The 25,663-nt window shown below is 36.7% G+C and overlaps 1 protein-coding gene across 3 annotated transcripts in view; it reads right to left on the bottom strand.

Annotated features, from left to right (window-relative positions):
- Window positions 1-8,902: 8,902 nt before the first annotated feature.
- TBCK (TBC1 domain containing kinase) overlaps window positions 8,903-25,663 on the bottom strand; it is a 99,352-nt gene continuing 82,591 nt past the window's right edge. For all 3 annotated transcript variants that reach the window (XM_051789633.1, XM_051789631.1, XM_051789632.1), the window contains 2 exons: window positions 21,241-21,400; window positions 8,903-9,568 (listed from right to left, as the gene is read on the bottom strand). In XM_051789633.1, the coding sequence (XP_051645593.1) occupies window positions 9,458-9,568; window positions 21,241-21,400 (271 nt within the window). In that variant the 3' untranslated portion in view covers window positions 8,903-9,457. The remainder of the gene's footprint in view (window positions 9,569-21,240; window positions 21,401-25,663) is intronic.

The raw sequence follows: 25,663 nt of genomic DNA, 5'->3' as shown, positions 1-25,663 counted from the left end.
TAAGGTGAATTTCTCCCTGTACCCTCAAGCAAATATAGGCTTAAGCCTAGCTCAGTGTAAGAGCACAGGAATCATTACTTCCTGATCCCTGGGACAGCCTGCTTGGCTCAAGTTTTAGATAAAAATTTACACAGATAAAAAAGCATTCCTTGAACTTCCTCATGCTGAGTCAAAATTCCCAGTCCCTTCTGCCCAGTTTCCCATCCAAATTGGTGACTCATCCACTGCTGCCCTTTTCATATAAATTGCTTGCTATGGATGACCAACCACCCCATAAATGCTTATGCATTAAGGATATAATACTTAGGAGCTTCTCCAGTATAATTTTTGTTCTCATAATACATGTTTATCTGTACTAAAAAAACAAAGTCCTGAAAACATCAAGCTGAACTCTGAGAAAAATTGCTGGGCATATTCTCTTGTAATTTGTAACTCAGAACTACTGAATGCTTTTATTGCTTTGACTACAGCAGAAGCTGAAGGTCACAGAAAGAAATTAGGGTCCTATGTTCTAGTGACAAAAGGTTAGGGAGGGTACATGTTAACATCATTGCTTGTAGACAAGAGCTTTTTAGCAGTTTATCACTCCCCCAATCGTGGTTCTGCAGTGATCTGAGTTCCTCACTGAAGTTAACAACAGTTCTGAAAAAGTTTAGAAACTCTTACCTTTTACAGAATGTTTAACAATGGATTTAAGGAGCAGTTCCTACTTCTATTCTGGATTCAGTCACAGTTCCTTATAAACATTTAAAATAAACAAACAAAACAAACCAACCAAACAAACAGCATAAAGGGCTGCAATCTAGAGGACTAACAGCTATTCCCAATTTTTTTTAGACAGACTTCACCTCATTTTTAGAGACTTCCTCTTGGCTATACACACATATATTTGAATTTCTATATTTATAGAGAAAATAGATACATATGCTGCATTACTTGTACCAGCTAAGGGTTTCTCAATGCTTTCAGACATTTAATCCTATCACCTAGGAGAATAAAGAGCCTGGTTGGGGGCCACCTGCCATGGAAACTGGAGAAGAAGGGCTGCAGTTGCAATGGAAAGCTGGCTTCAGAAATGCTCCAGGAGAGCCAGGCCTTTCATCCTCACTTTCTCAGGGGACCAGAGATAGCCCATGATGCTTCAAGGAAGACCTGAGAGTAAGGGCAGTCCTGGGTTTCCAAGAGCAGCAGAGGGTATGTGGGGATTTTTCCTGGCCAATGACTTCTGCACTTCAGAATGCCCTCTCCCTTCTGAAACACACACACGCATATGCAGGCAAGGTATGAAAATGAGGAGTACTCAGTTTACATATCTATTTATATTTGCAAAAGACCCAAAGGCAAAAAACTTTTAGGGCTCTGTAACCAACAAAATTTCCATTTGCCACTAACATACCATTTTGTAACATGGCATCACAGCAACCAGTCTGTCACAGCCAGAGCATGGTATTTATTCAGCCTTAAATTCCCACCAATTTTGCTGAGCACATGAGGTCTGTCCTACTGCAAACTTAACAGTCCTGGATTCACATGGGTGACAAGAGATGAGACAAGATGAGAAGAAGCTTGAATAAAGCAGAGAGCAAAGGAAGGCTGAGATTTCTTTTTTTCTTTTGGAATCTACCAGATGACCCCCAGAAAACACAGGCTATCTTCAAGTTCAGTGTAATGAATTCCTAATACCCATTTGTTTAGATTACTTGCTACTGTGACTGCTTATTGCACAACTTCTAAGTGCAGCACACATAGTAGAGCTGCTTGCATTTTTCCACTGCCTTTTCCCACTACTCTAAAAAAAAAGAAAAAAAGAAAAGGCAGCCACCTTGTCTTTGCCACAACAGGAGGTGACAGTTCATGATGCTGTCTCAGGATGTGCTAACCCAAGAGCAGACCCAGCCCATGAGGGACATTGGTGCTCCTGTAATGAGCAGTGAGGAAGAGGCACTAGTCTGAAGCACCAGCACTAGGTGTCAATTATTCTACCTCACCAGGAAAGAGTAATTAGAGAATAACTCCCTAATGCGTTCAACTCTCTCCTGCAACCCCCACTGGTTCTCATCCATCATCATGAAGACTTCTCTCAGTGATTCATTATGAAAGGGCTGCCTTTCCAAGGGAGGCACTGAGAGGAATTTTCCACTTCGCCCTCCCTTCCTCCCCCTGTGCACAGCAGCAATCTCATTTCATTACAAGCCCAGGATTCTAATGTCAGTGGCTTTGGGCATTTGCTAATAAGGAACAAGTAGTTTCCAGGAACAGGAGACACAATAAGCGCATTAAAAAAACTCTTCTCAGAAAGAAAACCCATCACATGTTTCCAATAGGGGAGGTGAGCAAAAGGTAAGGGTCTGTGAAAAGCTGAATGAAACCCTGGAGGGAGAGAGAGGGCCTGTAAAGTACACAGTGAAAGCACTATCAGGCAGGATGACAAAGAGCCAAGGGCAAGTACTGGTTTACCTACAGGACTTTTAAGAAGAAATGTAGGGCAGATATATATTTGCACGTATAGGACCAAGAGGCACAAAGCATTTCAAAAGCAACAGGCGTATTTGGAACAACTGAGTTCAGACATATTGTAACAACACTGGGTTCTAACTGCCCCTTTTGCTGATTTCTCCTTGAAAAGTAATTGCAAAATTTCTCTCTGCATGAAGTTGTAAGAGGACCTACCTATTTTAGTGAAGCCTTTGGATTCGGGTGTATGTGCACATGCTGTACACCTGTACAAGTACTGCAAAGGAGAAATTACTACAACTTCATTGAGCTATCCTAGTTGAGTTCAGAGGATCCTACAAAGAGCTGGCAGTTTTTAACAGACATCAATTTAAAGAGAGCCGTTTGCAAACTGTACTATTATAGTTGTACACATATACCTATATATATATATGTCTCCATATAGTTTTATTCTAAAGTAAATTCTCCATGTTCCTTCTTTCAGGTACATATTGGACATGTGGCATCCTTCCAGACCTGGAGTAGGTGTTCCAGTTGCTGAAGAGCACCATCGAAGTGGTTCTACACTGAGGACATGTAATACTTAGCCACCAAGTTCCTCTCTTCAAGACATCATCTGGAGAAACAACAGTACTTGAAATAATAGCTTTACTTAAAATAAAGACTTAAAATCAAAGATACTAGCTCTTTCAAATTTTGAAGGTTTGAGAAAAAATGCATTTAGGGTAGGAGTTGAACAGAGTAAAATCAAATCAATTGATGTAATGGCATGAAAGTCAACCCTTTTGTGGAACCTGAATATTGTGTGCTCACTAAAAGTATGTTTCCGAAACTCCAGGTTTGTTTAGTACTTCTAAAGTAATAATTACAATTACACAGCAGAAGATAGACTGTTCTGCTCTTTGTTTTTTAAAAAAGCAAAGTAAAACTCTGACTTGTTTTGTGTCAGCTTCCTGTGAGAATGCCACATGAGAAAAGTTTAATGCTAAAAACCTGTCTTTCAACAGCTGTTAGAACATGTCAGGAATACCCAGAATGTATTCAATTTATACAAGAACACTGACAGTCTAAAACTATGAAAAACTGAGTAATAGCAGGTATCGCTTGCTAATTTAAAATGATGACTACTAGCAGAGGCTAAATATCACACATAACATTTAATTTCAAAATTCTAGTCTATATTTATCGCAATTAATGAAAATTATTTGTTCCTTATCAAGTCCTTTTTAATGGCAATCTGAAGTGGAGAAAAGGTGCGTGGGACAGGAAGAGAGGGATCCATCCAAAAAGCTTGACGCTTTCTAGCTTTTGGTATTTTAGTGTAGCATATAAACACATCAGTGAGATTAGATTCCCCTGCTATACCTTCCTGCAGGCCTCAGTGCCTGTATTTCTTTCCCCTTTGAGATGCTGTGAGAAAACTTAGCAAAAAGAATTTGGCATTTTACCACTGCTTAGGCAGAGCTTTTATGCCTTAACAAGCCATAGCAGGACAGAAAAGCACTATGCAAACTGATCTACACTTACTCTGTGCACACAACACAAACTCACTTGAATTGCTAAAAGACAAAAAAGAACTGATAATCAAAAATAAAACCACCTTCTTGCTATGCTCTGACCTCTGCTTTATAAGAGAGGCTATGATTTTATTGCTGGTCTTCTATGGTTTTAAAGGTTGGTATTTGGTTAACTTTACAGAAAGCACCAATCTTCATTAATATTAAAGAAAAACTGAAGTACTGTAGTCATTGATAATACGTCATATTTTATGATAGCCTAACTGCACCAAAGTGTTTATTATACACTATTAACATGATTGCTGAATGTAGCTAACCAAAATTTATAACAAGCTTTGTAATACGAAGGATTCCTCATCAGTATCACTATATTCTTGATAGGTGTTGTGAACTGTTTGTGGCAATGCTGAAATTTGTTCATTAATAGTACTTATTACTGAAAGGATTGTTTACAAAATTAGTGATGGAGAACTCGTGTCATCTATCTTTGGCTTCCCAAGGAAACAGCTTATTTCTAGGAAAAACATATTTGGTCTTTGATTTGTGCATTTTCTCCCTATTCCCATAAAGTACTGTGGTCACAGTATTAACTGTATTTCTTTTTTCTACACTGAGTAAAATTAGGAAGTGTTATTAGCCTTGTCTTAGTGAGGGGAACTGAGTCACCCAGATTATACAGTGCATATCAAAAGTTTATAGCAAGGAAGGGAATAATGGCCTGATAACTCAAGCTACTGCCATAATCACTGGATTTCTTAAAACCCCATAATTATTCCATGTACCTGTTCTGTAGTCTCAGTTTTATTCCTTTGTCCAGCTCAGCTGGCAGGAGCTAATACCACCAGATGCTATTTCTCTCTAAAATGAGGTAATGCCAGATAATTCTAGATAGACAAAGAGTAGACAAATTAATACTGCTTTAGTTAGGAAATTAAATAAACCAGTGATCTACAACGTTTCCCTGGGTTGTTCCCATTGAATATATGAGTTACCGCATTGCTGTACTGTATCTGCTCTTTTACACAAACTGCTCTCTGGAAACTTGGTGTCTATGCTCCTAAAGCACATAAGGACCTATCACCAGGGAAGTAAAATATGTGAATTACAAGAGTGCATGCTCTGGGGTCTCTCTACCTTTATGTGCGAGACCACTATCAGAAATTCATCTGAACATGAATTTACATTATGGTTAAACACATTTTGGGAAAAGGCTTTAAAAAAACCCCACAAACTTACATATTACTTCAGTGGTAATAACACTCTACTGATTCTATGTTTTTAAAGTTTCTTTAAACTCTATACAGCATTGGTTAACTAAATGCTGATATAATAAAACAGCCATACTACAGTATTGAATTATGTTCATGCTTATGGTAGAACAAAAAGAATTTTTCAACCTAAGTTAATGGAGTACAGACACTGTTGTCATAGAAACCCAGACTGTTGTCCAAAAGGTTTTCTGGTGCTACTGTTTAAAAGGCAGTACCAACAGCAAACTTGAAATCTCATGGTTACTTGAAAGGCAAATGAAACACTATTTCCAAAACAGTCCGCAGTTTCTGGCATCAGCTTTTTACTAAGGCTGGAAATGTAAAAGACTGACAATACTAGCATTGCAGCTTGGGATTCAAAGAAAAAGGAAAATCTGCAATTTTGCTAGTCAAGTATACAAATCTGATGTTAGCTCAGTCAGGACAGATCAAGTTACATTACTTGTCCTGGAAAGAAACACTCTTTTGGGAAGAATAATAATTCTTTCAGTCAATCTTCACAAGTTGGGCCCAAAAGAAGGAACTAAAAATAGCAAGATAAGACTGAGGGCAGTAGTTAAGTTTCTAACATAACAATGGGAGAGGCCAGTCTGACTCATTAACAAAGAAAAGATAACTGGAAATGGGAGATTAAAAGGCTGTACTCAGTTCCACACAATTCCCAGACCTCCCAGTAACTCAATCTGAACACTGTGAAAGACAGGTCCAAGAAAGGAGGTTCCTAGGATAAGAACAAACAGTCTTAGTCTTTGCTCAAAAAAAAAAAGCGGACCAAATAGGACAAATATCCACTTGTAAAAACAAAAATGTACCCAAAAAACTTAAACTGCAATAAAAACCTCAAAGGACTGTATTTCATCTAAAGGAGGACACTAGTGTCAGCAGCAATTGTTTCATAGTCTTCAATGATCCGTAGGTCTGAGACTGCCAAAAGAAGGCTTGTTCAGATATTTGGTCTGTTCTCCCTAGAAGCCTATCTAGGTACCCTCTGGGAATATTGCTGTCCTGGCAGAAAGCTATAGGCTGGGGCAGATTCAGGAAGTTTTTAAAATGGTAGGAAAACACAGACTGGGAGAGGCTCCATTTTCCAGGCCCAACAGTGGGAAATATTTAGTTAGGATATTTTTCTGCTAACAACAGAAGACATCCACGTGGAACATTAATATCGTTTCTGTTCTCCTATTAGATCTTTATGGCACACAGTTGCAGCCTAAACCAGAGACTGACACTGGTACATCTGGACAAACTGTGCTGCTAGAAATGTACATTGGAAAATGTGGCTTTGAGAAATCTTTCAAGAGCTTTACAAAATCTGTCAACTGCTTGCCCCACCAGAACTGTGCCAAAATTGGTGGGGTAACAGAACAAATACATTTTATGCTCTTAAAACTGGCAAATGCCACAAAACCTATATAAAATTATTAAATGAGAAATTACCACAAAATGCAAGAATTTTCTTTGTCTATGGAAAAGGAGATCAGAAGCTGATTTTTTGACTGAGCACTTGTCCTAACTAACTGAATTAAAACAAATAGTCATAATAGGTCTATTTATTAGCACAGTATAAAGAACATTGACTAAAGTCCTAAGTGCAGGTACATCAGCAACTGGAAGTCATAACCAGCTGTTAGCTACAGAACTTTCCAGGTAGCTCTATTTACATGGGAAAAAAAGTTCAATACTGTTCAGCAGTTCTTGATATTTTCTGCCTTTACACACATCCTTTTTCACAATGTCTGCTGTAAAATACAGGCAAACATTATTTTATAATGTAAACCTTTACTTAATGGCAGCTTTTAAGTCTTCTGTCAAAAACAATCCTTAAGCAAATGGAATACATAGGCTATGAATCTTAGCCAAACTGAAAGTGAAGTAAAAAACTTCTTCAGGGCTTCACTATATTTTGCTGACCGTGGGAGAAAAGAAGGCCCAAATCTCTCTTTCTCTCTCTATATATCTATATCTCAACATGTTGTAGTTCCACAGGTTTTTTTTTAGACACAAAGGTGTTTTGAAACCCCAGCTCAGTTAAAGCAAGCTAAAAGGTGCCCTTCTCCCCCCATATTCTTTCCACTCATCATACTTTTCCCATAGGGTTTTCAAAATCATAACTGTGGCAAGAGGAAACTTCCCTGAAGACAGCACATAGTGCTACCAGCCAGCTTCTGAGGATTCAGGATAGAATCTTCTGGTCATCGCACAGGCGAGAATGAAGACTTCCTCTTTCAGCACCTTCCACAAAGTCTCATCTTCCAAGGTTTCACTTCAAAAAAACCCTCCCAAAGCAACAAAACCCCAAACCCACAACTACCACCACTAAAAAAACTCCACAGAATAAGCAGTCATGTTGCCTGTGATCTACAGAGACTGTTCACAGCCTTCTCACTGACCACCTCTCTCAGAACTCTCAGGGTTGGAAACCTCTTGTGATAGAAGAAAAGGGAAACAAAGTTAGCTGTTGCAGTGTTACGCTTGGCAAATTAAAAACCATTCAGGATATAAAGTCCTCAAAGAAGGCATATGATAGCCTAGAGCAAATCCTTGTTACCCTGCAGTGAGCTTGTATTGTGGAAACCGTCATGTCTCAGATGATGCTCTAATAAAAGAGTATGGTGTCAAATTCACAATGCAAGCTAATATGTGACTGTAACCAGGTGAACAGATCTTTGGTGTTATTTTCTTAATTTTACAAAATACATTTTAATCCCCACACTTCAGTGATAATTAAGCCTCATGTCGCACCAGTGTTTTCTAAGATTTAAAAATATAAAAAGACTTGTCTTCTAAAACAAATTCTTCCAAATTCCCATTTAATTTCAGTGCCATACTGTCTCTCTTACATTATCATAACTGGTTTTCCTGGATTAAAGGTACTATTTTCAAGTACCATTCTTGAAGACAGATTCTTTTCTTTTTCTAGCCTTTCTTCCACCTCCCCCATTATTTGTAATAATGGAACTGACAAGATAGCAAACCTAACCTGGGATTTTGAGGGGTAGAAATTAGGGTGGTGTTTTGGCTTTTTTTCCACACCTCCTGAAAGGTGGTACTTGTACGAATCAGATTTATTTTTAGCTTCTCAGCAACAGAGAGATGCCAATTCCTGTTTCTGTCAGTGCTTTAAATACTTTTGGCTTTTCACTGCAAAGTAATTCCCACATCTGTATTACAGAGTCATCTTATGCCCTTTGTGGAAGCTTGCTTTCACTCATCTACAGCATCCAGTTTAGTTTAGGAACAGGTTTGTTGTCTCAATCTGTCAGTTTTAAAGTTCATGTTTAAGAACTTAAAAAAAAAAACAAAATCGACACCACTAGCTGAAAGAGTAGAGGATATCAAAGAGAATTTTGCACTTCCAATTCCTACAAGAACATTTAGTCCAGAATGTTTTCATAAGAAAATTAAAATTGCAATTTAATTTTTAAGGCTTGAGCTTTTAAAATGGAAACACAGTATTTATTATTTGCAGAATAAATGATTTATAGTCCTAAGACACAGTATTGTTAAAAACCCACCTTTCTGGTAAGCATAACTGTTTCAGAAATTGTTGCATGTGATGTGTTTATGGAAATAGATTGTTAAATTCTCCACAGAGGAGTAGAACTTTTTCACCTCCTGATACATTTTGGATTGATGCAGCAGCAGCTCTTACACAGTGACTTTCAATCTGGGACACATCTTTATTTCCAATCAAGATGAAAAAATGCTTTCTCAAAAATAAAGCAGGTCACAAGATACAGAAATTACTCCTTTAAAATATTACAGAACACACTTTTTAACAGGATACACACAGGGTACAGTTTCAGCTTGTTACTTTCAATACTCACAGTAAAATACTTTTTCAAATAACCTAAGTGCAGCTTAGAGCCATCAAATGCCGGTTTATATTGTTCTGCAGAAATACAGGATTCAAAGTGTCAGATGAGTTACTCCTTCTGTGTTCAGACTTGCTCAACCACTTGTGCACTACATCAGTGTTGAGAGAGGTTTCTTGGAAAGCCTGAAGCTTCAGTTCAATTTTCTTCTGTTCCAACTGAAGCTCTATTTTAAAGAATAAATGCAAAGCTCCTGTGCTCTGGATCTGTGGGATAAGACACTGATCATCAGGATAGCTTGTATACTGAAGATGCCATAATGCCCTTTAGATTTTGGATATCCATGTTGTATGGTAAGACTTTCCCATTCAGGCAGATTGTCCTGAATGTTTACAGTCACTTAAATTTGCGGAGAAGGAACAGTGAGGAGACCAGTTGGCTTGATCTTATTGATTCCTCCATCTAGGATGCAGACCCTTGGGTATTTGTTTTTCACTAGATGAGCTGCAAACTGAAACAGATATATCATTAGCACACTGCACATTATAGTCCCTAAATTGAAATAACTTTGTGTTAAGTAAGGCAAGTTAAAAAAAAATTTAAAAAATTATTAGCCCCTAGAAGTCTTTTCTTTGCAACAACTAATCCAACACAGGAGCCCAGGCGTATCTGTTGAAACAGCTGGGATGAATTTGGTGGTCACAAAGTGTCACACTAATAACATTGAACTTCATTTGTCTCTGCTTAGGCAAGATTTTACTTTATTCTAACAGGACTGTTTAATGTCAGAGCAATCACTGAACCTCTCTCAAAGCATGAACTAACAGATATTTTTCCCTGCATTAATCTAACTCTCAGCTGTTTTCTGTAGGTTCCCAAGTGTACAAGCATCAGAGTTTGATGGTATTGTCATTTTCTTACCTGTCAAGCTTGGCTGATGTAATTTGATTTCACAGGATGTCAGATATGAATTTCGGGTCTAGCAACTGTACTCTCCCCTGTCCCTACCAATCTGCCCACAGGCAGGTTGAATAGTACAAGCACATATCCCCCCACCTTTGGAAGCCTCTCTCCCCAACTAGTTCATTCCATAAACCAGACACAGCATTTGCCAGTTTCCATGTAGTAACTTTGTGAAACATGACTACAGTTTCAGTAGAATACAGAATACAGAAACAGTATTTTGTATGTAAAAACAATTATGATAAGAAATATCAAAATCATGTATCAAAATATCAAACCCCAAAGGAATAATATTTTATTACACGTCAAACTTGCCTTCTAGATACTGACTACAATGCATTAAAAAGCAAGTCACCAAAATAGATTAATCAGTGAGAAATTAATAGTTTTACTATATTTGCAAAAGCTGTGAGAGACTGGCCTGCCCTTCCAGTCTTTGAGATTGTTCCTTTTTACTTGGTTGGCAAACTAGTATCACCTGTAAAATCACTGAGTGCTTCCAAATGGGCTATGTAAACATTTGTAATTCCATTTTTGACTCTTTAAAGTAATTTGTGATGCTATTTAAGAACCTATTTGCAAGTGGGATGTCCAAATAATTAACTTTGCATGAACAACTAAATTATCAACTCAAGAACAGCTGTAGGCACCCCAATTAAATTTAGTATATGGGATTTCTTTTTTTGTTTACATTCCTCCTAATTACCTGTTACAGTGTAACATATATTGAGGCAGAACAAGATGTACTACATGACTACCTAATCCAGTACAAATCCTGGAATAATCTCTTTAACAAGTAAGAGTTCATAATAACAAAGTTTTAACCTTTCCTAGCCAAAACTTTTGCTTCACATTGAAGATATTTTATATAGGCAAGGAACTTATTTCTGTCCACTTATATGTCTAATGTAGCTACTGCATTCCTTTCTCTGTGTTTAGGATGCATTTAACCAGGGAGAGAGCAACTGTAACCACTGAGGACTTATTGCAGCAGAGTAATAGGTCACAGTAGACATTTTGGCTGTTATGTTTGTTTCAGGTACTTGCCTAAGGAAGACCAAAAGGATCAATCTGTCATCTCTCCTTCATTACTTTGGGTCACTCAGTACTGGATTCAAAAAAAACAAATTAAAAAAATCCCCATGATCAAACAATCAAAACTAAGTAGTAATAAAGTTAAACCATGTGTGGATGCCAGTTTTCACGAGCAAAGTAAATGCCATACTTTTAGAGAGGTTCTTGGCTGCACAGGTGGTGTAAATATACACAGAGATATCACGTGGAGAGTGCAAATACCTCTTGCTATAATCACAGTCCAAAGATGTGGTGTACAGTAAAACAGAGACAAAGATAATTCTCTTTGTCAAAAATAGCGCTCAGCTGTGCATACCATGAACTACAAAAATAGTTTATATTCCCAGTGAAATACTATCAGACATCTTTACTTCATGTGTACATATCTATCACCTCACAGTGCTCTCCACTTGTGACTAATGGATAGTGCTCTGCCTTGGACACCAATAGCTGGCAGAAATGAAAAATGGCAACAAGCATTCTGGCTGAAAGGAAGCAGCATGTTATTTCCTGAGTACAATGTCCCATGTGTCAACAGAGAGGTTCCACTCTGACTACTGATAATTGTAAACTGCTAATAATAAACTGTAAACTCTGCTCCAAATGTTTGGATGCCCTATCCATAATATAACTACCATTCAATGTACTCTTAGAAGAAAATATGCAAACAAGTGCTTTGTACTTAGGGTTTGAGCATTAAGGCCTGTGTCTCACTGTATTTTAGAACTGCTTTAGTAACAAGGTATGGAAATAAATTTTTTTCACTGCATATGACAAGAGGTTACTTTTAAACCTTAGGGTGTGGAATTTCTTGCTTCTTTCAGGGCCTCTGGGAAGCAAGCACTGCAAAATCTGTGGTTGATATACCACAAGATGAACTGCCTTTTTATTTTTTTTTTAAAGTTGTCACAGAACTGTTTGCTGTTGTCTACCTGGTTTCAGTAAGAAAGGCTGCAAATATAGTTAGGAATATTGTGTCTGAACATCTAGTCAGGGAAAATTCACTGAGCAGGAAATGTACTACTATTGGCATCTCACTACTGTGGGAATTAGCTGCAAGTTGGGGGCCTGGAGGCATACACATTGACATAAGTTGAGAAAATATCAGCCTCCAAGAGCTTTGCACATACATCTGTCCATGCACTGCAAAGAAGAGTCTGGGTTTAACTCACACAGTAATAGGATTTGATCCAATTAAAGACATTCCTAGTTTTACCTTCTGCCCTCCCACATTGTGTCACTGAAAGTAGAAGTAGTAACTTTTGGCAATGAGTAAATTTGGAAGTGGACTCTTATTACCATTGTAGTCTTCCTTATTAAAGCTTTGACTTTTTATAGTTCTGTTCCTCAGTACATGTTTGTGCCTTCCTCTCCCAGACAGAGGAGCCCGTCTGCCACAGATCAGTACAGGAACTTGTTCCCCATGGTTCTGAAATGTTCCAACACCACCTGGTATCCTTCCATGCCAAAATATACTCTATGAAGCTAGTATTTTCAAAACACATGGAAATGTTATTTCTGGCGTGTGCACTGATGGAGGGACATGAGAGGAAGGACTATTTGAAATAGCTGCATACATTGCCTCCCTAATTTGACCTTAATTTATGTCAAATATCAGTAGCTTGAATCCAGGGAATGAAGAAAGATAAAAAAATTTGTTTCCTAAAAAGTTGGAAAAAAAATAAATCAGTGATCCAAAAGAGCAAAATTTCATGTGTCAAAAAAAGCCCAAAGTCCTCTTCTGAATGAATGCCACAGATTTTCTACAGCAGAAACTACAATCTTGGACTGCATGTGTGGGCTCTATTTCCTTTATGAACACTATCATAAAGTGTCAACTAGAAGTTTACTAACAGGCACCCAGATATGTAATTTGTAGTTCACTAAATAACCTAATTTACAGAGTTGCTGTTAAGACAGAAGATAACATGGTGAAGAGATAAGCAAATGGGTTACATCATCCTTAGTGACCTGTAAACCACCTACATTTTAAAGAGAGATTTACTGAAACGTAAAAGTAGTGCATAATTAAATTCACAATTAAATTTCCATTATACAAATGTATATTGCTATAAATAGAAATAAGCTGTCATTTATAAGATGATTACGCTTTCTTAAATTTATCAAATGTTTGTGTTGACGTAACTTTTGGGATATATCAGCTTCCCCATATCACCAATGGATCACATTCCTCTCTAATGCTTCTGTTTTCATTTAGACAACAGTACTACATGGGGAAATGAAGTTTTGCCTATCTGAGGTAGAGGATTAAAGGGATGCCACAAGACTTTAAACTTTTTTCTTTCTGCCTCAGGTGGCCTTTCCTCAAAATGCACTTCCCAAACTCAGTTACCATGTTTTCACTGGTGGCATCTAGAGTTTAAATTGAATTTTCTCTTGCTACTTTCACAGCAAATACTATATATTAAAGGATGAATATGTGAGTAGCTTGTTTAATGACTACTATGTGATGTCTTTGGTGAAGACTATGGAAACACTATTCCTCTATAAAGTAATGTATCAATCAATTCCACGTAAAACACCCTTCTTGGTGAGCATAACTGAGCCAGAAAATTGTAATTTGCATTTGAAAGCAGTCAGTTAAGACTCTTCATGCAGATAAAAGAGTTCAGGTTTTCAAAGACACACAAGATCACAGCAAATTATATCAAAATTTGGGCAAATATTAAACATTTTACCCTGCATTGGTGATGCTCTCAATACAAACAGCATAACAGGACTGCTCCTTTAAGTACCATCAAGAACCTTAATAATCTGCACACTGGCACATTTATCAAAATGTTTCTTCTACCCTGTTCCAAGCAGTAAAATAACAGCTTTCAAGTGTGCTGAATGTATTATGCCAGGCATGTCACATTTTTACACTGTCTACAGCAGAGAGTCTAATAACACAACAGCTTGAGCAGCCCTGTTCCCAGCACCCTTCAGGCTAGCCATGAGGGTTGCTATGTACACATTATTCACTTTCACAGACATTCTTGTGATAGGCTGTAATTAAAGGGCATGCTGGGAGGGAAGGAGTAGTAACATACTGCACCAGAATACCAAAAAAGACTGCTGTGACTAATGTTACCAGGGCATAAATATTAGCAGTATCCTCTGAAAGAGTCAGAAGAAAAAGAGATACTTGAGAAGTTAGAGAAGAAATATCAACTAAATTTTGTAGTATTCATCCATTGCCACAAGGTTATTTATAGTTTTTCACTTGTAAACTCATGTTACACAAACCCGTCTGGGACTGTAGTCTATTTGCTTTGTGATTTCAGTCAAGAGTTCACTTCCCTGAAAGAACAGTCCCGTCAAAGTGATCAGTCTAGAGCTTTTTAAACAGCACTCTCTATATGCCACAAAGCAGACCCAGCACGCAAGATTATTTTTAATCAGCTACTTCTGATATTAAATGGTTCCAGATAAATGAAGTGACACTTTAACACCATGGCAAAGATAGGAACCTAAAGCCTCCTGTATCAACAAAACAGTGCCTAGTTATTGGTTACAGTATTACCATAAACTGGAAGTAAAAAACCCACAGAAAGGACAACTCGGTGCAAACACATACTACAGTGGGGGTGGGGGGAAAGGAGCATAGGACCTCCTGCTCTAACAAGATCAAGGGAAAATTCTCTACATGTAGACTGGCCAAAGGGGAACACTTTCCATTCCACCAGTACAAAAACACAGCAGTAACTCAGAGGACTTATATGCAAAGATTTGAAAATAAGCCTGCACAAACAGATATTTAATAGCTGGTTTCAGATTAAGTTGTACTGAGAATGAAAGTGAGAGTAAACACTCAAATTTCTTCAAGTAATAAATTTTAAACACCTGCACTTTAAATTTTTCACCTAGAAATTACAGAAAACATTAAAAAATACCCAGGTGGAAGTAAGCACTTGAAAATTAAAACTCAGTTGCAGAGATTTTGCAGAGATTTTGTAACACAGCTAATTTATACTGACCAACATATATGCAGTGCACACAACACAGTTTAATGGATTGTACAATAAAAAATGCAGAAAACAAACTATTTTATTTTTGACTCAACAGAAAATAAAAAAGTTGTTAGTGAACAGCAAAATGTAATTTCAAAAAGATGCGTAACAGCTGGCTTGAATATAAAAGAAAAAAGCATGAGTCTTTCTGAAAGATTCAGCCTCCTCCCCCCAAGTCTAAAGATTGCCATAGATCTTGAAAATTGTTCAAAGAAATACTTGAAAGGCATATCTTTGTGATCTGCAATACTTTTTTCTAACACTACCCAAACTGCAAGTTTTGTCCAGTTTCTTCTTAAACTCTAGCACAAAAGTCTTCGGGCCTCCCATGAAATGGATGCAATCCCTCCTGAAGCAGTCAGTCAGTCTGTCTGTCCTTTTGAAAAGCTGATTCAGATACAGTTTAGAGAAAAGCAGAACAACATCGCTCCAAACAAGCAGTATGGATATTGGAATTGCCAAATTCACCAATAGCATTCCAGTTGGCATATCCTTACACCAGCTTCCTAGATCTATAACACACATTTGTATGTCACTGCCATCTCTCTTTCAGTTATCAGCATTTAAGATTCCTTGAATTAGAATACCAGGAAATATAAACCAGTGTTTTAAGAGCTGGCAAACAGCCCCAGAAAGTGATAACTTGAGGTTATTATGTAGTAGTCCTGAGTGATATGTATACAACCTAATTCACGTAAGCTCAAGCAAGGACAAGAGTACTCTTCCAGAGGTGCAGTCTACAAAGACAGCATGACCACAGCCAAGACAGATGTCTGGAGGAACTCTGGAGCCTGATGGCACCACTCCAAGAGTCAGGTTCACCACTCTCCCATCTTTCCTGTCCTTAGAGATTTCCCAGATGATTGAGAAGAGCTGAGATCCTGCCTGCCAGCATCTCTCAGACATATTTTGATAGGTAAAATAGAGGATTCCATGATTCCTGATCTCAGAAACATGCAAACCTCTATGCATTTCCAATGACTGTTACCACTGGTCTCATTAAAAAATAAAAAAGAGAACCTATTTTGAGTTTTAGAATTAGCCTGCTTTCCTTTTCACCTACTTCAGAGGAGAAAAAGGAACACTCAAGTTCTATTCCTGAACCTCATTCTTTCATTTTCCCCCTTTCCTCTCCCATACCTATCTGGAAAAGTGGAATATTTAGGTCATTGGTGCTGTATCTGAGGCATCCAATGCAAGCTAACCAAAGCCACAGTCAGGGCAGAATTACAACAGCATAACACAACTCCTGGCTGGCAGCCCAAGTGACTTTCTTGGGCTGTGTGAAGAGCATGTACTGGCAACAGCAGCTGGTCTGCTTTCTGTCGAAGAAGGGAAACATGCATACATTATGCATGTTACAATAATAAAAAGGTTTACATTTACAGAATAAAATAATGAAGACTTAACCATGTATTGGGTAGGGTTACAACCAGCAGGATAGTTGCTGACTAGTGAATCTATTCAAACTTTTCAAAATACAAGCTTTATCCCTTCCTCTTTAAAGGCAACAAAGAGGCACCTGATGATTCCAGAAAGCTGTGAGTCTGAATAGAGATGGGAGGATGGGGCCTTAACAAAACAAACATGAAAAAGAGTCATTCTAGTAATCATAAGGAGCCCCTCCATCCCTGCAAAGAGAAAGTATCTTCAGTTTTCGTTCCAATTGTTCAGTCACTTTTCTTCAGAGACTATTTGCAAGGAAACACAGAATCTAAAAGATGCATGGTGGAAACATCTCAAGAAGTTTATTGTCTAATTTCTATTTACTTTCACTTTAGAAGTTTCATTAGGCCCTTTCAACTAAATACGTCTGTCTTTAGAAGGCAAAAATGCACCCATCTTTTAGTATTCTACGCAACACCTAATCTTCAGATCACCCTATGAAGTTTCATAGGCATTCATTTGTAGTTTTAAGACAGGCTTATAACAGGACACAGCTTCAGCATGCAAGGACTTGCTTCTCTGGCAAGGGCTTTTTAAAAGCTCTGAGGAAGATGACAACAAAATCACACAAATTTAGTGGTAACCAGACACTTTAACATATGTGTCTCAGTCTTCATATAAGAAATGCATTTTTGATAGTGTGCTAAGAGAAAATGTTACTTTCATATAGAAAAAAATATTTTTTTTCTTTTTTTTCAGGCTGGGAATATGTTATACAAAAAGAATCTTAAACTTGACCCTCTCCCTCTTGCCTTGAAAAGGGTCAGAAAGATCTCATGGAAACTCAGGACTTCTTGTCTTTGCTTTGGAGATAATTCGTGCAATGAGAATAACTACTTTGTTTCAGTAATTTGTAGAAATTGTCTAGACAATATATTTATAGCAGCATAACTTATCTAGATAAAAAATAATCAATGTAGCAATTAGAAGTTACAATTGAAAATTTATTTCCCAGCTATAAAGACACATTTTTTAAGCTTTGACTTACAGCTTATCTAACTATCTTTTTCCAAGGCAAAAAAAATAAATGAGTTTTTAGGCACATTATTAGGCAGAATAAAGTGTCCTTTATATTTTATTCTGTTATAGCATTTAACAGACAATAATATACATACATTAAACCACCAGGGAAAGACATGAAACAACCACATTACACAAGCAGAAGTGTGTCACTGTCAAAATTGAGTTGCTGGAGAATGATTTAGTATCAATAAGGTATTCCTCCTATTCTAAATTCAGTCAAAATTGCAGTTATACAGACAAAAGTTTGAAATGGAAACAGATAATGGCTTAGCACCTCAAAGTTGCCTGAGGGAGGGAAGATGAAGTAATGTCACCCTTCCAAAAAAAGACCCAAACCAATCTCTGTCCTACATATGCATAACTATAATCCACCTTTTTACTTTCTGTATCTCTGACTTTGAAAGTGAAAAAAATCAGATGTTATTCATCATATACTGAAAACAGAAGCTACAGCTGAGCACTCATTGACTGTTTAACTATTACATTCCCAACTGTAATGGTCCCTTGCCCATAATGGAATTTACAATGTACTTACCTATCTATGGATGTGGGAAATGGCAATTTAATTCACTTAAGAGATGCTGCCACTTAACGTATTTAAAAGTTAAATTTCAAAATAGAATCTGGTTGATGAACTCCAGCATAATGCCTTTTATGTGGAGGTTTCCTGCTGTTTTCAGAGACAAAAAATATCTGCTCTATTAACAAGTGCCCAGAAACTCCTAGGAGAAGAAGGACTGGCATAAAGTGAGAACCAGCCTAAAGGACGGAATATTCTCCAGAGAAGCGTAAACTAAGCACCACCACACTATATCTCTTTTACAGTACCTTTACGCTGCTAATGGCACATTCAGTAAGGCTCTTATACATCAGTCAATCTATTAATTTAACTTTTAGTGTTAGTAAATCAAGCGACTTTACATGCAGGATTACCCTGTTTTAATTCCTTCCTAAGGAAGTGTTCAACTAGAACTAGAGCTGTCAGAGCCAGAGCCAGTATGTGACAGTGCTGGCTTCCTTTGCCTCCTGCTGGAACAGCGCTGTGGTGAAGTTTTCAGTTTTCCCTCTCACCTCTCAAATTCTAGAGAGCATTTGCTTTCCAATTTAAATGTTTTATCATCTGGCTCCAAATCAAATACGAAAGACAGAAACAGAAATGAAGTGCAAAAAGTTATTTTCTACAGGTCTGCTCAGTATACTCAAGTTTGCTTTTTAAATTATTTTTAAGTGATGCCAAGTAGGCTACTAGTATGAAGTGCAATTGAAATATTCAACCTCCTAATTACAAACAGTCCCATAAAAAAGTAAATAAATCAGTGTTTTTTCACTCTTACCCCTACCTCTAAGTCCCATATAAATTTAAACCAAATGTATAACAGTGCCAATCTCCATATTTTTAGTGGTGTATCTTTCAGTGAATACTTCTGAAAAATTCCCTTTTATGATGCAGGGTTCTATTTGTGGCTCATCTGAATGTATTTCATGTGGAAATACATGACTGTTTAGAAAAAGTACATTTTAAGTTGAGCATCTTATAACATGGACAAAAGTTGGTTTTGTTTCCATGCATTCACTTTTAAAATTTTTCCTGCGATTGTTTGACTTAGTAAAAGTTAAAAAGTAATAACTAATGTCTTGTCAAGCCTCAAAGCTACATAGTTTTGGCATGAATAGTGGTAGACAGTTCTATGCAACCATGCAGAGTAAAACTGAAACTGGCCTTAAAAATTATCCACAAAAAAAAGAAGTTCTAAGTTTTATCAACACAGTCAAATTGAGGCTGGTTTTATATGCACTTTGAGAGTGTGACAGAGGTGGTGAGTCCCCACCAGTATTTAGGTTTAAGTACTCAATTAGTTTGTGGGCAAACTGGTCAATCCAGTATTTTGTTGCTATTTAAAGCTCTACGCTCTTTAGTTAGGCTTTCAAGAACTCTAAAAGCAAATCAAAAGACAAAGCAGCACTTCTCCTTTATGAAAAGCTATAATGTTGACAATTCTGGGTCAATATTGTCTCAGTTACAGAAAATCTGGGTTTAGAGGATAAGACAGCACCTCTCACATGACTGAAGTACTTGCACTTACTAAGCAAGTTTTGTTTAGCTGCACAGTAAAGGAAACATTTGATTTTCATTTAATGAAACATTTAACAAAATACCTAAGTTTGCATCAGAGGTGTCACTCATAGAAGAAAATGGTATCTTCATGGCTATGGTGGAACTGACAGCCTGCACTGTAACGCCTCTGTCCTTTCCGTACTCGGAAATTTGATACAGGCAGTTTCTTCAATCTGTTTTAGTTCCTCCAGAACTTGCAGAAAATGAGTTGGTAGTATGTGGAATACATCCCATAAAGGCACTCCTTAGCGAGCACCAAAGCACTTCCTTTTTCCTGTTCCTATTCCTTAGGAGGTTAGTGAATGGATAGGCTCTTACTGAGATAAACTAAGATCTTTGGTGATTTAAAATGTAATTGTTCAAAGCAGCTGCATAATTCACCATCAAACATGTAAAGCATCATTTAAATAATCTCCATTTTGCTCTTAGCATTTAATGCATTTTGCATTTGTCCCTTTGAGGGAGGGATTTATGCATTCAGCATTTCGTGAGGAATTGTTATTATTCAAGTTAACTCATTTCATGTTGAAATATTTATCATGAACTTACCCAGATCTCACACATAAACCTAGATACTCACTAACTGAAACTATTTCAGATATGCTGCACAGTCTCTTTTATGCCATCTCTGCTACTATTTAAAAAACCTGGTACATATCACAAGTTAATTTTCTAAATGATAAAATCCAGGTTAATGAAAGGAATTTCTCATACTACAACTTCCTATATAAATAATAAACACCACCACGTGTTGTGCTGATGCTTCTGCTGTTCCTGACATGAAGATCTTTTAATGATCCACAGCCCTTCTTGCCATATCAGTTACAGGTCATGTCCTTTGAGTAAATAGGCTTAAGAAACTGGTGAACTAAAGGTATACCCTACTTAAGAGAGTGTCTTAAAGAAGAGAAATACTTACATACTTCTTATTCTGGTGGTACTCAACACCATCAAATATTTAGTTATAGAAAAGAATAGGCAAATCTGAATATTCTAAAGGCACTGGCAATAGAAATATCATACAAAAGTTACCAGTAAGAACCATTCTCCTCTTCACTGATCATAACTGCATGAACAAATGATTCTAAAAAACTCAGCAATACGTTGTTTCTTACTAGTAGCAATATGAATTATATCTTATTTCCTTTGTACTTCATAAGGTATCTGTTCCCATCCAACTTACCTTGTATGTGCTTCCTAACACCACAGAAAGTAAATGCAAGTCACTTTTGAAAACCAGATCTTACTGATGCACATTAGAAGTGCTGATGTCACTTCTCTAACATGACAAAAATAGAGATTTTAAAGCTGAAGAAGGTAATGTTAAATAATTTAATTTCAAAACATGAACCTTCTCAGATGTTGACCCCTTGAAATGTCTGTCTAGAAGCAGAAATGAACAAGAAAAACATTACCCCAAATCCTGTCATCATACCCATAATTACTAATCTAAATTTTCCAGATTCTAGCATTTATTTACTACTGTCTGTATCCATGCCACTAATGTATCTCTAAGTACAAAAATACATGTTATTGCAAAATACTTACGGTGGCTGTGTTCTTCACTGCATTTCCTACAATCACCACGACTCTTCCTTTAAAGCTCTGGAGCGTTGCAGTTGCTGGGCACTGGACGAGATCCCCTTCTGCAGTAAATGCTGAGGCAAATGGGACATTGATGCTTCCAGAAATATGGCCACGGTTAAAGCTAAGAAGGATCAGTTAAGGAGATCTGAAAGGCAAAGAAATCTGCACAGCTGTAGGATGAACCTGCTCTTCATCCTGGCTGTCACAATACAGCAATGTTGGCCTTTTGTGATAGTATATTTTGACAAACCATATTTGCTATTTACTCATATGAAGGAAAAAACTTCTGACACTACATATGACACAGCACTACAGAAAATGATCTGTTAAATGAAACACTTGGTGCTAAAGAACCAATATCTACAGTATATGTAATTTTGTGGATTTTACTTCTAATCAGCTCTAGTCTGATAATAAGAGCCAAATACCAATAAGCAGCTGGAGCACCTCTTCTAGAGGAATTTTATGCGAAAAGAATGAAGTACTTACAATAAGAACTAAAGCTAAACAGGGATTATCGAGAAACATCCTCAAAACTCCTGTCAACCCTCCCAAGGCCTCTACAATTTTGATCCAAATTGAAATTCCAATGTACATGCCCTCAGATTCCTAGACAATGAGCTCCATGTATATTATCTGCAGTCCCACTAACAGCAATATTGAAAAGCAAACAACTCTGAGACACAGCTAGCTGTCCTTCACTTTCAGAGGATGAACATTCAATGAAATTTTATAAGCAAATATTGAATGTGAAAATCTCTTAAATAAAAATTAAGTTGGATCGCTACTACCTAGCTTTTTATGAATTTGAGAATACACCATGACCTTGACAAAACTCTGAATTACTTTCCTAGTACACACATGCCTGGAACACTTCCCTTTCCCATCTATAAGCAAGAACAGCTTTGAAGAGGTGAAAAAAAGCAAAGTTCTGCAAAAATATACACAATGTCAAATCTCTAGATTAGTCACTCTATTACTGTACTTCCAGAAAGCTAGTTAAATTTATAATTAAATCTCTGAATCTATTAAATAAAGAAGCTGTCTTAAATGGAGGTAAGATTTAATTGATTTAGCTTAATATTAGCATTCATTTCTTGTGATTTATGTAACAGTTTCAGTTTTATGATCATCATTGTTATATGGCTATATAAAAACGTTTGAAAGAACAAAAGATGATCACATATCATTCATTAATGTTGTCAGTTTATTTCTGTTTTGAATGGGAAAATTATATCCCTCCTTCCCTCATCTGTGCCAACCCCATTTATAACCACATAACTCTCACTGCTACTGACCAGGTTCTGAAATGATCATCATTTAGACAGAAAATGGCTTTGGTCAAATTTAATTGCTTACACTTACACCACTGAGTATGCTTAACTGCTCAGAGAACCTTGACCTAATATTTTTAAGAAGTCTTGATTACTAAGACAGTTAATAAAAAGGCCAAGATTTTGTGCTACAGACTGAGAGACCGTAAGTACGCAGGTATAACTTTCAAAACATGAATGGAAGGCTGCCAATATATCTGCTAACATGCTAAATGAAATAAGCCTTAGATGAATTGCTAGCCAACTGAAACAGTGCTTTGTGTATAAAACCTTTTCATTAGAAAGTCTTCTGTTACAAAGCTGTTTATTGGGAAAGAGGGCTAGTAGCTCATGGCCTTGCAACATGAGATTCATTACAAAAAAATTCCTTAGCTTTCAAAAGCATCCTATTATGAAATACAAAGCATGTTTGATACTTGTTGGAAGTCCTCTCATCCTTTTTTCAAATCACTCAGAGAACAAAGTGAGAGTGAGGTTTAGCATGACAAGCATAGATGATGAAAAAACCCAAAAACAAACTTAAGAAATTATTATATTTTTGAATCATCTCACAGTGGTCTATTACATTTTAAAACACATGCCACAGTAACATACAGACTGCCTGATCCTATTGTACAGTTTGTTGAAATTTTGTGACAAACACAAAGACTGTTTCCTTACTGTGAGAATGAACAGGACACTGAACACAGTATTCCTATGATTTCCCACACATATTCATAACTGCTGACAGTTTAATAGCTTTCTACATATCATATATTTTCTTCTTCAACGGACATACAAACCAATTAACTCAAGGGTAATTCTACTACTTACCAGGCTGCCTTTTTAATAATGACATTTCCTACCTCCTAATACCAGATGGGTATTAGGATTTCACCCATTATTTAAAGGACAGGACATTTTAGTCTACCATAAACCTCAACCAGACTGAAACAGCAGCAGCAGTCATTACAGTGCACTATTCAAGCTAATGGAGACTTCCACTCTACAGGGTGGTTCCTCAAGAAATAGAAATAGAAAGTCTGATTAAGATTTCATAACATGAAAGACAGCCTTAAAAAAATCACTTAATTCATAGAACTCAAATGATTTTGAAATAATTGAAATTTTGAATCTACTCTGCTAGAGTAGAATAGGATTAGTACAACAGTAGAGCCTATTAGCAAGCTATTAGAAAAGTTATAGAAACATTTAAGCAAACACCTTGCTTTTCATCCTGATTGCACAATAATTACTGGATTTATAAATAAATCCATTACCGTACACAGATAATAACCTTTCAGTGCAATGATTGTATAGGCATTTAATATTACTTGCTTTCCCTCTGCTTTCTCCTTGGTCATTTCTAGGAAGCAGCTTAAATAATTAATAACACAATGCTGAATGTAGAAATAGAAACAAAATTTAACTCTATAGTATCAAAACTTTCTAATTCGTAACAATAACCTTTCATAGTTTTTACTTCCAGAGACTTCTCTTTTAAACTGGAGTCTAAAAAGTAATTTCTTCATCAAGAGAGAATATCTCTCAGAAAATAGTCTATGTTTTTACTGTTCTCTGAAAAAAGAGAACTACATTTGCAATAATCTTGATCCAGGAGTAAAGAAAACACCGGAGTCCAGAAAATAAAGAGTCAAACTACTCAGACATATGAATCTCTACTTAATTATAATCCTTAATTGATCCCTGAAAATAATACATGCAAGCAAAAGAAAAATTACTTTTTTGTATTCCTTCAACCATTCTGTTCTATCTGCACAGCAGATCACTTTACAGGTGCAAGTCTGGCATACAATGAAAGTATAATCTTTTGAAAGTAACGATTTTAATTTAGAATGTTACAAAATTCCATTTACTATGTAAATAATAAACTTAACTCTACATAGTAAAAAGTATGTTTACTTTTTTATCTTCACCATACCTTGTCATAAATATTGGTAAATATTTAATAGAAAAAAATGTTAGTGGCAGTGCTTTTCTGCATATACAATTATTTTTAAAGTGGTATTTTAACAAACTAGGTAAAAAAATTAGGTTTAAACATTATTTAAATTTTTTACTACATATTTTAGCCCAAATACTGGCATTGATCTATCATTCACTTCATTGTCTAGAAATTACACTCTTCTAATACACATATGATATGTTAGTAGCATTTGTTAGACACCAGAAGATCTTCTCTCTTGGTAAAGATGTTGGGAGCCTGTTGAATCTCTGTCATTAGAGACCTTTACGAATAAGCCAGACACTGGCAAAAGGAATGATCTTCTTTTCTCAAAGTGAAAGGGAGACTAAAACTCATAGAATCATAGAACAGTTAAGGTTAGAAAAGACCTCTAAGATCACCAAGTCCAACTGTTAACCCAGCACCATCATGTTCACCATTAAACCATGTCTCCAAGTGCCACATCCACACTTTTTTGAACAGTTCCAGAGATGGTAATTCCCTGGGCAGCCCGTTCCAATGCTTAACCACCCTTTCTGTGGAGACATTTTTCCTAATGTCCAATCTAAACTTTTCTGGTGCAATTTGAGGCCATTTCCTCTTATCCTGTCACTTGTTACCTGGGAGAAGAGACCAACCCCCAGCTCTCTACTACTTCCTTTCAGATAGATCCTAAGAGAAATAAGGTCCCCACTTAAGCCTCCTTTTCTCCAGGCTAAACAACTCTGAATCTTTTGTTATTTTTCTATTGAGTATTGTTTGCCCATTAAGAATTATAACTTGCAACACAGTAAGCTAAGAGTAGACTGCAAAAAAACCCACCATCTACATCACTTTTGCTATTATGAAATTAACAATGTTTAAAATAAATTATACAAACCGATAACAAGTATATTTCCAAATACTCTCTATAATGTTAAAAGTTACCTCTAATAATGTCTTGTCATTGTTCCCACTTTTAGATGGATGTTGACCAAAATGTATGCGCCTGGAAAAGCACACCTTTAAGAACTGCCCCTTCCCAAACGCAAACAAACCCAGCCCTATAACTACAGTACTTCAAAAAAACCCCAACAACCTCAACCCCCCCCAAAACACTCCAGAT

Source organism: Manacus candei, unplaced genomic scaffold (genome assembly GCF_025592945.1).
Source record: "Manacus candei isolate 608988 ecotype Guabito, Panama unplaced genomic scaffold, ASM2559294v1 h1tg000028l, whole genome shotgun sequence".
Taxonomy (NCBI): Eukaryota; Metazoa; Chordata; class Aves; order Passeriformes; family Pipridae; genus Manacus; species Manacus candei.
Note: the sequence above shows the minus strand (reverse complement) of the source record. Positions and strands in the feature narration are given on the sequence as shown.